The sequence below is a fragment of the Plectropomus leopardus genome, chromosome 9 (assembly GCF_026936395.1).
Source record: "Plectropomus leopardus strain MGB_pleo_1.0 chromosome 9, ASM2693639v1, whole genome shotgun sequence".
NCBI lineage: Eukaryota > Metazoa > Chordata > Actinopteri > Perciformes > Serranidae > Plectropomus > Plectropomus leopardus.
Window position 1 is genome coordinate 20,259,228 of NC_142184.1, and position 13,846 is coordinate 20,273,073.

At 39.4% G+C, this 13,846-nt stretch overlaps 1 protein-coding gene across 2 annotated transcripts; it reads left to right on the forward strand.

Annotated features, from left to right (window-relative positions):
* Positions 1–966: 966 nt before the first annotated feature.
* Positions 967–12,643, forward strand: LOC121947584 (myosin light polypeptide 6). Of its 2 annotated transcripts, XM_088082180.1 has the most exons (7): positions 1,099–1,158; positions 5,438–5,465; positions 7,801–7,944; positions 8,089–8,262; positions 9,421–9,498; positions 10,959–10,993; positions 12,050–12,643. In XM_088082180.1, exons 1-6 carry the CDS (start codon positions 1,114–1,116, stop codon positions 10,985–10,987), a joined length of 498 nt encoding a protein of 165 aa, XP_087938306.1. In that variant the 5' UTR covers positions 1,099–1,113; the 3' UTR covers positions 10,988–10,993; positions 12,050–12,643. The 2 variants fall into 2 exon arrangements, with proteins under 2 accessions (XP_087938307.1, XP_087938306.1); XM_088082181.1 differs by lacking the exon at positions 10,959–10,993 and having other exon boundaries at positions 967–1,158.
* Positions 12,644–13,846: the final 1,203 nt, after the last annotated feature.

Below are 13,846 nucleotides of genomic sequence, written 5' to 3' on the forward strand. Positions count from 1 at the left end.
TATTTAAGAGCATTAAAAAGCATAAGAGCAGTTTGCAGAAACATTTTTTTGCATTGTTCAGTCCTGCATCTTGGTGGAATCTGAAATTCGGTTCTAATCTTGAGTCCTATGCCTGAACATGTAACCTCAGTGTCAGCAAGTCTGCAGGAAACAGTAGGAAGAGAGTATTTTAGGAGCAGGAACAAACATGTATTTATTCCAGAACAATTTATTATCAGCTGCATAATGGGTTGTGAGACACAGAATATATGACTTTCCTTATAACCAGAATCCCTTTTGCAGAATCCCTTTATTGTCACTGTACAGGTAAATACAACAAAATTTAGTTGCACTACCTAAGTGGAGCTCACCAAAATAAGAAAATACAAAAATAAATGGTAAAGGGTAAGAAGCAATTAAGTTACAAAAACACCCACTCACACACCAGTTCAATCATGCATGTTCAGTACCTACATTTGCATAGAGATCAAGCTATATCCAAACAAAGAAAGAATATTGCACATAAAAAGGGAATATTGCACAGACTCAAAGTTACTTCACAGTCAGGAGTCTAAGGTGCTTTTGGTATAACATGACTTCATATATGAATCTGAAGTCATTTGGGCTAAAATCTGCAATGAGCTTGACACAGAAACACTTCTGACCCAAATAAAAGCATGTGCTTGGAGTCATACAGCTACGCCTGCTCCTTTCTTATCTATCCCACTCTTTACTCTGCACTCAAGCTTTCATCTCCACTTTCATCTCCACTCCTCCTACGCTTTGCTTCACAAATTCACTCATATGTTATTCCATATGTCCACCTCTGCCCCGTCCACCTGCCACTCCCCGAATATCATCAGCATCATCAACCTGCCTCTCTCCTCCCCTCCTCAGGATAACGCGCCACTGACACACTTCATAGCTTGAGTTCTCCTCCCTGCAGACACAGCAGCAGCTGGTGCTGAGATCTTAAATTACTGACTGTGTGGGACATTAGAAATGGCCCCTAAAAGAGAACCCTCCATTAAGAAGTCTTCTTCACCAGTCAGCCAACCCAGGCTGGGTCCTCCTTACCCCTGCTTCCCTGCGGCTGCTGCAGCTCCAAAAGCAGCTCCAGAGCACAAACCCAGGATGCCGCGTCCTTCGGATTCACTATTTGACCCCAGCACTTTGGAGGTGAGTAGAATAACTATAGTATGCTTTTTATGACAAAGCTAATGTGGGGGCATTCATAAATTAGGACTATGTTTGGAAATATCATGTTCTGTATATCTTAATGTTTATTTAATGTGACATTAGCAAAGATTGTGAATCTCAGAGAGACCCATAGTAATAGTAATCACATGCAGATTATTTGTTAAATCGATTTCTATGATTCTGACCTTAAAAAAAACCTACTGCATTATTCTAAAATGAGACTGAATCTAAGCTAAACTAAGAAATGGGCCACCCAGAGTGAGGCTACCAGTCAGTCAGTGACCTCCTCAGGGAGAAAGAGGCTGTTTCCTGCCACAGTATATGCTATTTTTTGCATCAGGAAAGTGATTTTAACAAATGAATGTGACCCACACCCATATTTTACAAGAAGCAGGAAAGCAAAAACATATAATCCTTCATAACTCTGAGTGAGGAAATTGTTATTCTTCATTTGATTAATAATTTAGTGAGGTTTTACTTGACCCATTTTTCAAAGCTCGAACTGGCTGCAAAGAGAACAGACCTCTCCTTACTCCTGTCCAGTGACTTAGATAAAAGCTTGCAAGATAAGTAACATACAGTAACCAATTGTCTTTTCACCATCACTGGCATATCAAAGATATAGTATGGTTGCCTTTATTTTGGTGGTCAAATGTTGGCTGCTTACCAATAAGGCACTGCACAGAAAATGAGGTTGCTTAAAATGTGTCATTAAGTTTGTCCAGCTGCAAATTTTGTACTAAAATTTGTTAGCAAACCTCTGCATCTTTTGGGAGCGTAGCCTATCACACAAAGGTGTGTATATAGAAATTTTGAGCATCAAAACAATTTATTTCCTGCCTTCTGGTAAATTTGTCTGTAACAATTTGTGCCTTATAGCATGGATTTTTATGGTAAATGTCTTCAATTTTGAAATAACTAAAGTCCCCTGCGACTTTTATGGGGTTTTTTTGAAGGAGAAAAATGCATATGTTTGAAATATTGAGAGGGACCACTGCATCCCCTCAAATTTTACACTTATGATATCATAGCTTAGTAGATGTTGGAGTCTGATCTGATTTCTCCAACCATGAGTGACTGTAAATTAAGTAAAAGTAAATGAGTTAATAATTTTCATAAAAATTAGTAGGTACCTTGACCATAGACATTAGGCCCCATAAGTCCAAGTAAATACTGTGTTTTCAAGTTCTCGTGTTCTTAAAGGCCAGCATAGGTCAACAGATAAAACGTTGTAATGTTAAGATGTGTTGAAGAAACTCAAACTATTCGAATGCTCACATTAGACTTTGTACTAAATGTGCTCTGTCTTTGTTGGTGCTTTAGCTATGTTGCCATCCTCATGCGCTCATGTGTGTTACACTGTGCTGCTGTTGCTGCATGATCATATGCAGTGAGACTGTCCTATTTAACTTGTGAGGATAATGTGGGTCATGTTAAAACACTGGCTTCTGCTCACAGTGGGATCACAGGACATGGCAAGAGGCCAGAGCTCCTGCTGGGTGAAGACAGTGCTTTAGCAAAGGTTGTTAAGAGGTGTGGTATCAGTCCATGATCTCAGAGGCCTTAAATAATCCATCATTCCTGTACGGCCAGACTCTTGCATCCTTAATGCAAAGCCTTCAAAGTCAATAAGTGCAATTACATATTAGTTTACCCTGGTGGGATCAAAATCACCAAAGTCAAACACAATACAGTAGGGAGAACAATCCTTTAAAACATCTTAAAAATCATGTTAATCATAACATAGGGTCCACTGTCTGGCTTATTACCTTATAAGGTTGAGGGCAGGCTGTTTTAGTCTAACTAGTATTAAATATCCCCTCCAAACATGTTTTAAGACAGAAAATACTGTGTTTGGAATAATTATTTATTTATCAAAAATAGTGCCCCTTTCTTTAAGTTCTTAATCCAGAAACTGAATTTGCGCTATTGGAAATTGGAAACTTAAAAAAAAATTACTTGGCACAAGATGTCTCCTGCTTTACTGAGTCAATTCTTTAGTCCATTCTGTATGTGTATTGGAGGTTTCAAATTTCTCTGTCACACAAGCATGTAGGTACATGCTCTTAACTCAGTTTAGGTAAGCACAAGAAGCAAAGCAAGAGACAACTCAGAGTGAAGGAAAAGTCTAAGTATTTAAAGCCCTAATAATTCATGTAAAGGAAGTCTGATCAGAATAAGTGAAATTTCGGGCTTCTTATCATTGGTCTGTTACAGGAACAGTGCAGATTTTTTAAAGTGGGGTTGTATTAGGTGGAATACTCACTCCGTAGTCTGTACATAACATACAGATGTCTGTCGGCATGACCTCAGTTTGAGGAAGCAGGCAAGAGTACTGACACAAAAGCTGATGGTGGTGGTCAGTTATAAAATGTATTTTAGCCACCTGAAAAAAGTTTCCATGATGGACATCAGCCGGCTTGTCCAAACAGTGGGTGTGTTGACTTGCAGATATTGAATGTAATGGGGGAGACTGGGGAAAGTTGCACACCAGATGGTTGCAGCAATCCTTATATCTCCAGTCAGAAACATGTTAGTGTTGCTATTCATACTGCACATGCTCAGTTAGACTCTCTTCTCCACCAGGAAGACAGACAACACATTCAACATCTGTGTATTAACGTAGTATCTTAGTTTACAACGGAGCTTTAGGGCCATATTGAGGAAAAAAATTTTTTTGTAGACTTTGAGAATAGTCGTAAAAAAGTTGTAATATTGCCCACCTGGTGACTCACTCGATAGAGCGGTGCCCCATGTGCAGAGGCTGTGTCCCCACCGCAGCAACCGCAGACTCGAGTCTGGTCTTGGCCCTTTGCTGCATGTCTGCCCCTCTCTCTCCACCCCTTTCACACTCACACTGTCCTATCAATTAAAGGCAATAAAAGGCCAAAAAAAATCTTTAAAAAAAAGTTGTAATATTATGAAAAAGTTGTAATAATACAAGAATGAATTTGTAATTTTATGAGAATAAACTCATAATATTACAAAAATAAAGTGGTAACTTCAGGAGAAAAAAGTTTTAAGAGTATGAAGTTGTATTTTTACATGACAAGATGTATATATATATATACACCTGTTGATGTGTGCTCTATATCCCCTTGTTCATGAAAACACAACTTTATTCTTATAAAATTATTACTTTGATTACTTCATTTTAGAAATATTAGGAGTTTATTCTCATAATATGACTTTTTTTTAAAAAAACTACAACGACTTACAACTTTATACTCGTCTAATATTATGACTTTATTCCGAAATCTGACTTTTTTTCCCTAAACATGGCCCAAATTCTCAGTCGTACTGAAAAGCAAAAAGTGTTGCAGCTGTCCCCAGTCTCCCCCACTGAGTATGGACGAGTAATCGATACAATCCTAATTAAAAAAAAAATCTTTCAGGATTAAATTCAGACCCTAAAGTTACTTATTACATGTATCATGAACCAAACCTCACTAACAAGCCCTACCATGAGCTACATACCTATATAAGGCGTGAGCGTGTTTGCCCTCCTGCTCTAGGACGCGTGCGTGCTTACGTCATGACGCTCCCAGGGTTTTGTCAGTCTGCCGCTCTGTGAGCCGTCACACATTCTTTACTCCGTTGACGCCTCGGACACACCTCAGCCAACACAGCCATGGTGGGTTTTTATTTTCCACTTGATTTAATTAGCAGCATATTGTTTCTTGTGTCATTACGTAATGCTTGAGACAATGTTTTAGCTTTGCGAAGATGTTTAGTTGAGTTTGAATGTCCGAATTGACTCTCGCGTTGCAAGCGGAAGTGCAACTTTTGAGACGCTAACGTTAGCTTGCCCTACAGATAAAGTTAACCACACAATAAACTTATTAATGTCGCCGAAATTACCGCGTGTACATAATCGTTTCTGAATGTGTTATTGTTAGAAAATAGACAGTTGAAGTTAATTCGCCGTTGTGAAAAACATGCTCAAAAACACTCGTAGTTAACCCAACTTAACTTCGTACTGGGAAGTAAAAGGAACCATTTTCATTAAGCCTAATTTTTCTTTGAACAGTGTGATTTCTCGGAAGATCAAATCCTCGGTGAGTTCTGATTTTGTGTTGTGACATCTCGCTTGTTTTGCATGCTTTCATTCTCGCTTGGTTCAGATGACACTTTGCCCCTGTCTCTCTCCTTTCACCCTGCTCTATGGCCGCCTGTCATAGTAGTCGTTTTAGGCGACGTTTTCTTTATTTCCGCACTGTTTCACCACTTTCCACTTGCAACTGCTTGTCCTTTCCAGATTGAGTTTAACGTGGATCAGATTCATGGTAAGTCAGTGAAAGGGGGGCCGCCTTAGCACAGAATTGATGCTATCTCGGAGTGTTTAGGGTGTGATCTGCATGTTGGTTTTTGTAAGCTTTTTTTTTAATCTTAAATGTGAATGAGAATCGCTTTGCACGGTTGTTTGATACGTCATATTTTGCATATAGTTATAATACCTACCAGCTTTGACAGTGTTTTGCAGTGTTGTTGTACGTGGTCAATCATGCATTAGCAGTATTTCTAAAGCCAAAGGTTGCTGAAGCTCATATCTGTCTTCATGAATCTTGTTCTGTTTGACTGTAGCCATCCCTGAGTGTGTCAGTTTGCCACAAAGTTTGCCTGTTATCTTCCAAGCGGCTCATCTCCAAGAGTGTGCCCTTTTTTGGTGCTGGATACAGCGGTGGATGGTTTTTTGTCCTAGGGCTGATTTGTTTAATCACAGTTGACATAATAGGCCATAGCTACTCTCACTCTCCTCCTACTTTCCTCCACTCCTCTAATACCAAATATGGTGTTGGGAAAAGTGCTCACACGCTAGAAGGGAAGAGGCACATTCCTCAGAACAGGAAAAACTGCACAACAGTGCCTGAGCTTTTTTGGGAATAGCTTGTCCCATAACATTAGGACCAGACTGCTGCCCGGATATTGTGTAATCCAACTCCATGTCTCCCTAATTGTTAGATCTTAGCTAAGCTTTTTGTTTGTCTGTTGAGTCTAATAAGAATGCGTGATGATAGATCAAAGCCACATTAATCAACCCTGTGATCACTGACGAGATTGCATCAGTGCTGAAAGATGATTAAGCATAGGTAAATCCACCTAAACAGCAACAAAAATACACAATACTCGGTAATGTGATTGTTTTACAAGACTTTTGTAGCTCACATCCTTATTGACCATTCAACAGTACTGTAAAATATCCATGTCAATGGCAAGATCATTCTGACAGATGGACTGTTGTTGAATCTGGAAATATTAGTAACTAAAACAGCCACATTAATCTTTTGATTGCTAGCATAAAAGGAGTGACAAGATATCAGAGATGACACTTGACTGGTGTGAACTTGACTGAAACCAAAAACTTGCATAACATACAACTTCATACATACAACACATGTTGTTTAACCAAATCATTTCTCTTTGTTTGTGTAATAATTTTGCAGTTGATTCACCAAATTTAGTTAATTCCACAGAGCTTGTGGTTTTTCTTGGTTTAAGGTGTCCTGACAATTAACACAGCTGAGACAAATAATCATTTTGTTGTCTGTATTGTTTATCAAGTGAAATGCTATTTTTGTGTGCTAGTTTTTCAAACAACATTTGCCTGCTTATCAACTTTTTTATGTAAATATAAAATAGTGTTTTTTGACCACTGGTCACACAAATGAAGCATTAAGATCTAAGGCAACTTTCATAATACTAAGTGTCAGATATATAACCCTTACTGTAATCGGAGAGTTTAAAATACCAGTTTGAAGGTTTTATCTGATGGTGATCTGTAGATATTATGTATAGTTTTCTCTAGACCCAAAGGCACTTACTATGGTCTTCTTAGCCATCTCATTTTTTTAAGATAATAAATATCTTTAGCAGTTGAGCCTTGCATCACTTTCCTTACTTTTACCCTCATCTTCAAAGATTAATTAACAAAAAACTATATCCATACTTGTTTTTTCTTGTCCATTATTTTATCTGTGATACACATTTACCATTATATTTTAAACACTGTAGACATATTTAATATACATGTAAACAAATGCATAAATGTTTGCATGATTAAAGTACAGTGATGACAGAGCATGTAGTATGGCATTGGTGAATTTTTTTCATTTTGTTTTTGCTGATGTGTAATGTAAAGTTACAGACTTACCAGATGACTTAACATTAATATACAGTATTTTTAAATAGAGGAAGCTGGACTGTTGTTTTCAGTGTCACCCATTAGAGTGCAGAGAGAAAGCTTTTTTGCACCACAATTTACCATGCAAATGGTTATGACATATTAATTAAAAGAATTTCAGATATTTGTGGTGATTAAACAAAGCCGGTCCATGTACAATGAGCTTGGGAGTCGTGTAAATACCCCATGCAGATTTGTAGGTGTAGTGATGGATGTCCTGCCTGCCAACTTTAAAGTGAGGCCGTCAGAAAACCAGATCATGTCCTGATCTGTGCTTTCTCTTGTCTGCTTGTTCTCATTTTCTGGCTTTTCTGTTTTCCCCTCTATTTTCTGTTGTCTTATCAACATATCATTATTCCTTACAAGGCTGCTAATCTCTTAATTCGTACAATAATTCATTTCCCTATTCTTAATTCATCATGTGTCTGTGTATCCTGCAGAGTTTAAGGAGACTTTCCTGCTCTTCGACAAGACAGGGGACGGCAAGGTCAGCTACTGCCAGTGTGGGGATATCATGCGAGCCCTGGGACAGAACCCTGTCCAAGGTGAAGTGCTCAAGGTCCTGGGCAACCCTAAGACTGAGGGTGAGTGGGAAAAAAACTCAGTGGGAGATTGTCAGTGTGCTGTAAGAAAACAGTTTCTCCTATAACTCCGATCTCTGTTGCAGTGTTGTGTGCTGCAGTTGGAGGCTCCAAGACGTTCGTCATTTTTTCTGTTTCTTTTTGCAGAAATGAGCACTAAGACTGTAGACTTTGAGCAGTTCCTGCCCATGTTTCAGGACATCTCTAAGAATAAGGATCAGGGGTCCATGGAGGATTTTGTTGAGGGACTGCGCGTCTTTGACAAGGAGGGCAACGGTACAGTAATGGGAGCAGAGCTTCGTCACGTCCTCACCACGCTCGGTGAGTTCCATTTTTATCACGCTTGAATATATACAGTATCTGAATGGAAAGACTTTTGAATTGATTTAAACACACCATTTACATTTTTTCACTTACCCTGAATTACTGTAATCCCCCTAATGAACAGGATCACTGCAACATTTGTTTACTGGGAATTGAATGTATATGGCATCAAAAGTAAATTTTTGCACTTTTGTAAATTAATTTGGCATCATTTGGTCTGAAAGTTTATTTTTATAATAGTTCCATCATTGTTTTTACTTATTTTTTATATCTGGTAGGGCTGGGTAAAAAAATCGATTCATCAGTGCACTGCAATATGTTAATTGCCAATTCAATATCGATTCATAAAATCCTGAAATTGATTATTTCTGCTGTAATGACACCCGCTACCGTGGGGGCAGTGTGAGTGCCGCCAGAGTGTGATTGACATTGTTCAGAGGCCCCGCTTGACCCCCAAAAACGTCTGTTGTTACGTCTGTAGCGGTGTTTTAAAATCAGTGCTGACAACATTAAAAGCCGACGTTTGGATACACAAAGTCGACAGTAGTTACGTCGTGTGTGAGCCTCGTGAGTCAGTGTTAAAACACTGCAACAATACAACGAACCTACGTAACCATTTGAGCCGACACCACGCAGATGTTGTGCAACCTGTTGCTAATGCTAAAGCTGAGGATTGCAAATGCAGGCTGACAAATTCTGCATAAATGTTTATTACTTTTGTTAAGTTCGGCTCAGGCAAAAATGTGCACTTTTCTGTACTTAAAATTTATTTTAATTTTAATTTTTATTTAATAAAGAACTATGTAATGGTAGAATAAGTTATGGTGTCAGTTTTTTTCAAAATCAGTACAGATAATGCACACTTTATTGAACACATATCAGAAGGTATTCGAATGAATTATCTGGGTATTTCTGACATCAACACACATAACCCAATTGATATCAAAGCAACTGGATCAATATTGAATCGAATCGCAGTCGAATCCAATCGTGACCCAAAGAATCAATATTGAATTAAATTGTGAGAGTCTTGACGATACCCAGCCCTAATATAGTGTATGGTTAATTTGTAAAATTTTTTGTTATTACACTTTAAAAAAAAATATTAATGTCCCCCATGTAATGTGAATAACTTTTTTTATATTTCTTTAATAGGTGAGAAAATGACAGAGGAGGAAGTTGAGACACTTTTGGCGGGACACGAAGACGCAAACGGCTGCATCAATTATGAAGGTGAGAGGGGAAAAAAATGAACAGAAAAAAGATGCGATACTAGTCGTAATTCGGCTTATGGTGTGTGATGATGCCTCAGTGATGCATTACTCTGCTTGCTGTGTTTACATAGGAAATATTGTGTGAAAATGTAGTTTCCTGTAAATTCTACGCAGAAAAAAGAGAATTGTTAACCAACTTAAAAAAAAACAAATTAAAATAATGTTTTACTCAAATTTGATAAATTGATTTAAAAAAACTTAATTCATTTATGTGTCACTGATTGACGTAATGGTTTTTAGTTGGTTGACAATTCTCTTTTTTAGTGTAGTTATTTATTGGGAATCAGAAGGAATGTGTTTGAACTACTGAACTGTCACTACTGTCATCACTACATTATTGCTTGATTTTGTCACAATGGTGTGTTGTGTATGTCACTGTTTACTGTCTTTTATGTGTCTTCAAACTTGTCAGTCCCTCCAGGATTTTGCAGTGTTGCGATTGCAACAATCACCCAAATTCAGCCGATCCTCATGAATTCTGCACAACCGCACAGTGGTGTGCATCACTGCATCTTTTACCGTAAATTTTAAAAAGTTAAAAGGGGTAAAATCTATTTTCATCATACAGGTGCCTGTAGTGGATTGATTCGCTCAGCCTCTCGCTCTCCCCATGTTTATCATGAGACTACTGCAGTGCCTGGGACAAAGTCAGTCCCACAGAGTGACAGGGACAACTGTTAGCATCACACAGCTAACATCACCCAACAGTTATTAACAGGTTTAATGACTGAGTCAAGTTTCACAGCTAACCCTGAGTGGAGCCCAGGGTTTACCTCACATTCATTTATTTGTGGCGTGCCACCACAGATAAAACATCTGCAGCCTCAAATAAATTCTTAGAGACTGACTGTTCAATAGGAGCCCTTTTGGAATAAAAATGCTTTTGGTTGTTTATAGCGCACTTTGGTCAGAGACACCGCAGCAAAACATCAAGCATATTAAAAATGAAACTTAACTGTTGCTTACAAACAAACACCTGCTCCCCCAATTCATCCATGTGATCTCAATTAGCTCTGAACAGATCGAGAGATCGGTTATCCATCCCAAAAGTCACAAACTGCTGTGGAGGGGGAAAAAATCATGGAGCACTCTACATGATTCGCTGTGTCCACGGACCGACTAAAACAACTCCCTTTGGCCCAGCAAAAACATTTTTGTCTGTTTTAATTTACACCAATATTGTAAATGTAAAATTGTAATGACAGAAACTCTTATTATAGAAAAATTGCCAAAAAACTTTGCCACATGCATAGCAATTTTTTTTATGAAAGCTGCTGTGAATCAGGCATTTCAGTCTGCATCAATCACAAAAATGGCCTGCAAAATCACGGAGGGACCTACTTGTGGTTAATTGACCACTGTACAAGCCCTGTATACGTGTCAATTGCTGACAGTGTGTCAACTGTTCTTCCTCTGCAGTTTTTGTCCGTCACATCATGTCAGGCTGAGGGCGGGTACGGGCATCTGGTATATCATGAGATGGCACCTCCAGGCTTTCCTGCAGTTTAGTTGTTAAATAATCCACTCCCATTAGGCTATCCTAACACTAATCAGCTGTAGTTTTGCACATCATATTTGCAAACAGGAACAATGTGCTGTTGCAAAGTAGATTTGACCCATAGGTACGTGTAGGAAAGCGTGGTGGTCCCTCTCATCTTTAATCCTGAGGCTTCGATCCATGTGTAGCCTCCTACTCTTCTGTCTCTCTCCTGCAGCCCTCTGTCTTGGCCCCTGGCTGCAGCATGCCCCTCTGCATGTGTCTGAGACTCCCCTCAGTTTGTAAGGGGAAATGGTGGACACAGGGAAGGGACTGGTCTCATTCAGGGAACCCTGGTGGCCACCGTTGACTTATTTGCGCTGTTGGGTTTGGGAGACATAAGGCAGCGCTACTTAACTCATCTGCATGTCTTTGGTGCTTTTAAGATTGTCTTTTTTCTCTGTTGGTGTTAGAGGTGCTGCTCTTTTCACAGATAGATAAAATTGAAAGCTTGTTACATAGGACATATTTTTTAGTTCAAATATAGCCACCAGCTTTAAGAGAGTGGACCAGTCCCTTTTTCTACTAACCAGAGAACTGCAGTGAGTTGCTCTTGTGCTGATTGTTTTCTCCTCTCTACTGACGGAAGCTGAATTTGTAGCTGACTGCTCTCTGACTGGACTGTAGCCCCCTTAATCTTCTCCCCTTTTTCTCTGCTTCTCAACTAGAGGAAAGTATACAGCAAGGATGGCTTCTCTAACCAGCTCATCTTGGATTGTAGACATGGCCAAATGCTTTGGCTAGATATGGGATAGAGATGATTACTTCACCTCTTTCTCTCATTACTCCCTTCAACCCTTCTTTCCTCGTGATGAACAGAATATGGGGGATCTGCCTCCAAATGCAGCATTTCCCACCCAGGCTCGCCAAAGCTGGATGAGGAGGGGTCCATAGTGCCTCATGCTGTAGTTGGAGTGGATCTCTGCCAAGACTCAGATCATAAGTCTCACTCTCTCTCATCTCTCTTTTACAGAGCTGGTCAAGATGGTCATGAGCGGGTGAAGACCAAGAGCATCCAACTGTTTCCTTTTTAACCTGTCACATGTACCTTCTTTTTGATGTTAGCGTCTACCCCCCTAGCCCTCCCTCCCAATTTCCATGGATTTATTTTCCACATTTAATTTAAAAAGTGCCTTTACATTCCTCCCCCAAAAAACCCACAAATGGCCCTGGCTATTGCTGCCAGGTTCATTCACATATGTGACCAACTTGTATGCATTCAGGAGTCTTAATGCATGTATTGTTTGCAATAACATTCCGAGATGCAGCACTCAAGGCGACATACAATTCTTAAATATACTGTAATTATTGATACTAGTGTGTCAGTGATGGATGGGACATTAATATATTTAGTATATGCAGTATATGCAACTGTCAGCAGCCTACAGTATCATTGGCTTAGACTTGCTTTGGCTGAGGAAAGTGTTCCTGTGATCCTGCAGTGTATTGGTATATTGAAAGCCATACTATCATGAGGTTGCAAGAAATATTTCTTTTGGGTTCCCATGTTTTTAATTCACCCCAATTTTGTTGCTGCATTTCAATAAATGTTCCTCCTAAAAGCTCATCTTGTTTTGAGCAGATTTGTTCAATTCGATAGAATAAGATGCAAGATGCGTTTCTGCGTCGTTGTGTTGGGTTTGGCACAGTGCATTGGTGTTTATGCATCGACACAAGAGGGCAGTGTTGCTGCTGGAATCAGTTTTGATGAAAGGACCATTTCACTGTCCAAATTTCATGAGCCACATCTTGATCTGCTTTTTATGTATTTTTTTTAAAAACTAAATGATTTGAAAGTATATCTTAAGAGTAAGCTGTTTTGCTCAAGTCAATACAAACCATCATTGGCTGTCTGAAACAATTTAGGGTTTCTTTTATTGGTTTTAATGTTTAGGGTCATTGCAAAGTCAAATTTTATCCCCCAAAATATTTCATTGTGCATATTTTGTGGACATGCTGTAAATTCTCTGAGTAGTGATTCAGTGACAAAGCACCAAGATGAGCAGTAGAAGGCTGTTTGGTGGCTTCCTGACCTTTTCTTCATTTTCCTCACAGGCAGCCACAACTATTTCCCCTCATTAGGCACCACAGCTATTGGAGTGTGGAGCTTATGTGTGTGGGGTAAGGTTCAGGAGGGTGTCATAGTCCACTGCTGAATAGGTTGTCCACTAATTACTCGGTGTGTGTGTATGTGTGTGGTCGATGGAAGTCAAGGCTATTGATTATTTTAATCCTCCTATTTGTGAGTCTGTGATCCTCGTGGCTCTGCATTCGACAGGGGAATCACTAATGGGCCTCAGCGCAGCCTGTCTCAGACCTCTCCCCGTCCAATTAACTTTCAACTGGAATCTGCCAGGAGAGAGAGCCGGGGGCTGGGCCCAGGCATGGCGCAGCTATATTCCTCTTTCTCCGCTCAGGAGCAACAGATTCACTAAATCCTTTAAGTCTAGAATGCCATCAGCGCTCCACTCTAATTAGACACTTTAGTTTTTTTGCTCGTAATCTAAGAGGTAGTCAAGATTCATTCTCTTTAACATGGAGATGACATCTCTGTCTCCCTGGTTTAGTAACTGTTAAAGCGGGGATACTGAAAATTCTGATTACTTGAATAAATTGGTGAGGTTAACTGTAGACAGCAACGCATAGTGTGGACATACTTATCAACTGACTAGTTTTACATAGTAGTTGGGGTTTGTAAGCAGTGGTAGGTATGATTGTTTTTGCACCATAATGTGTCGTGAAACGGCAACCAGCTACAATATATGCAGTG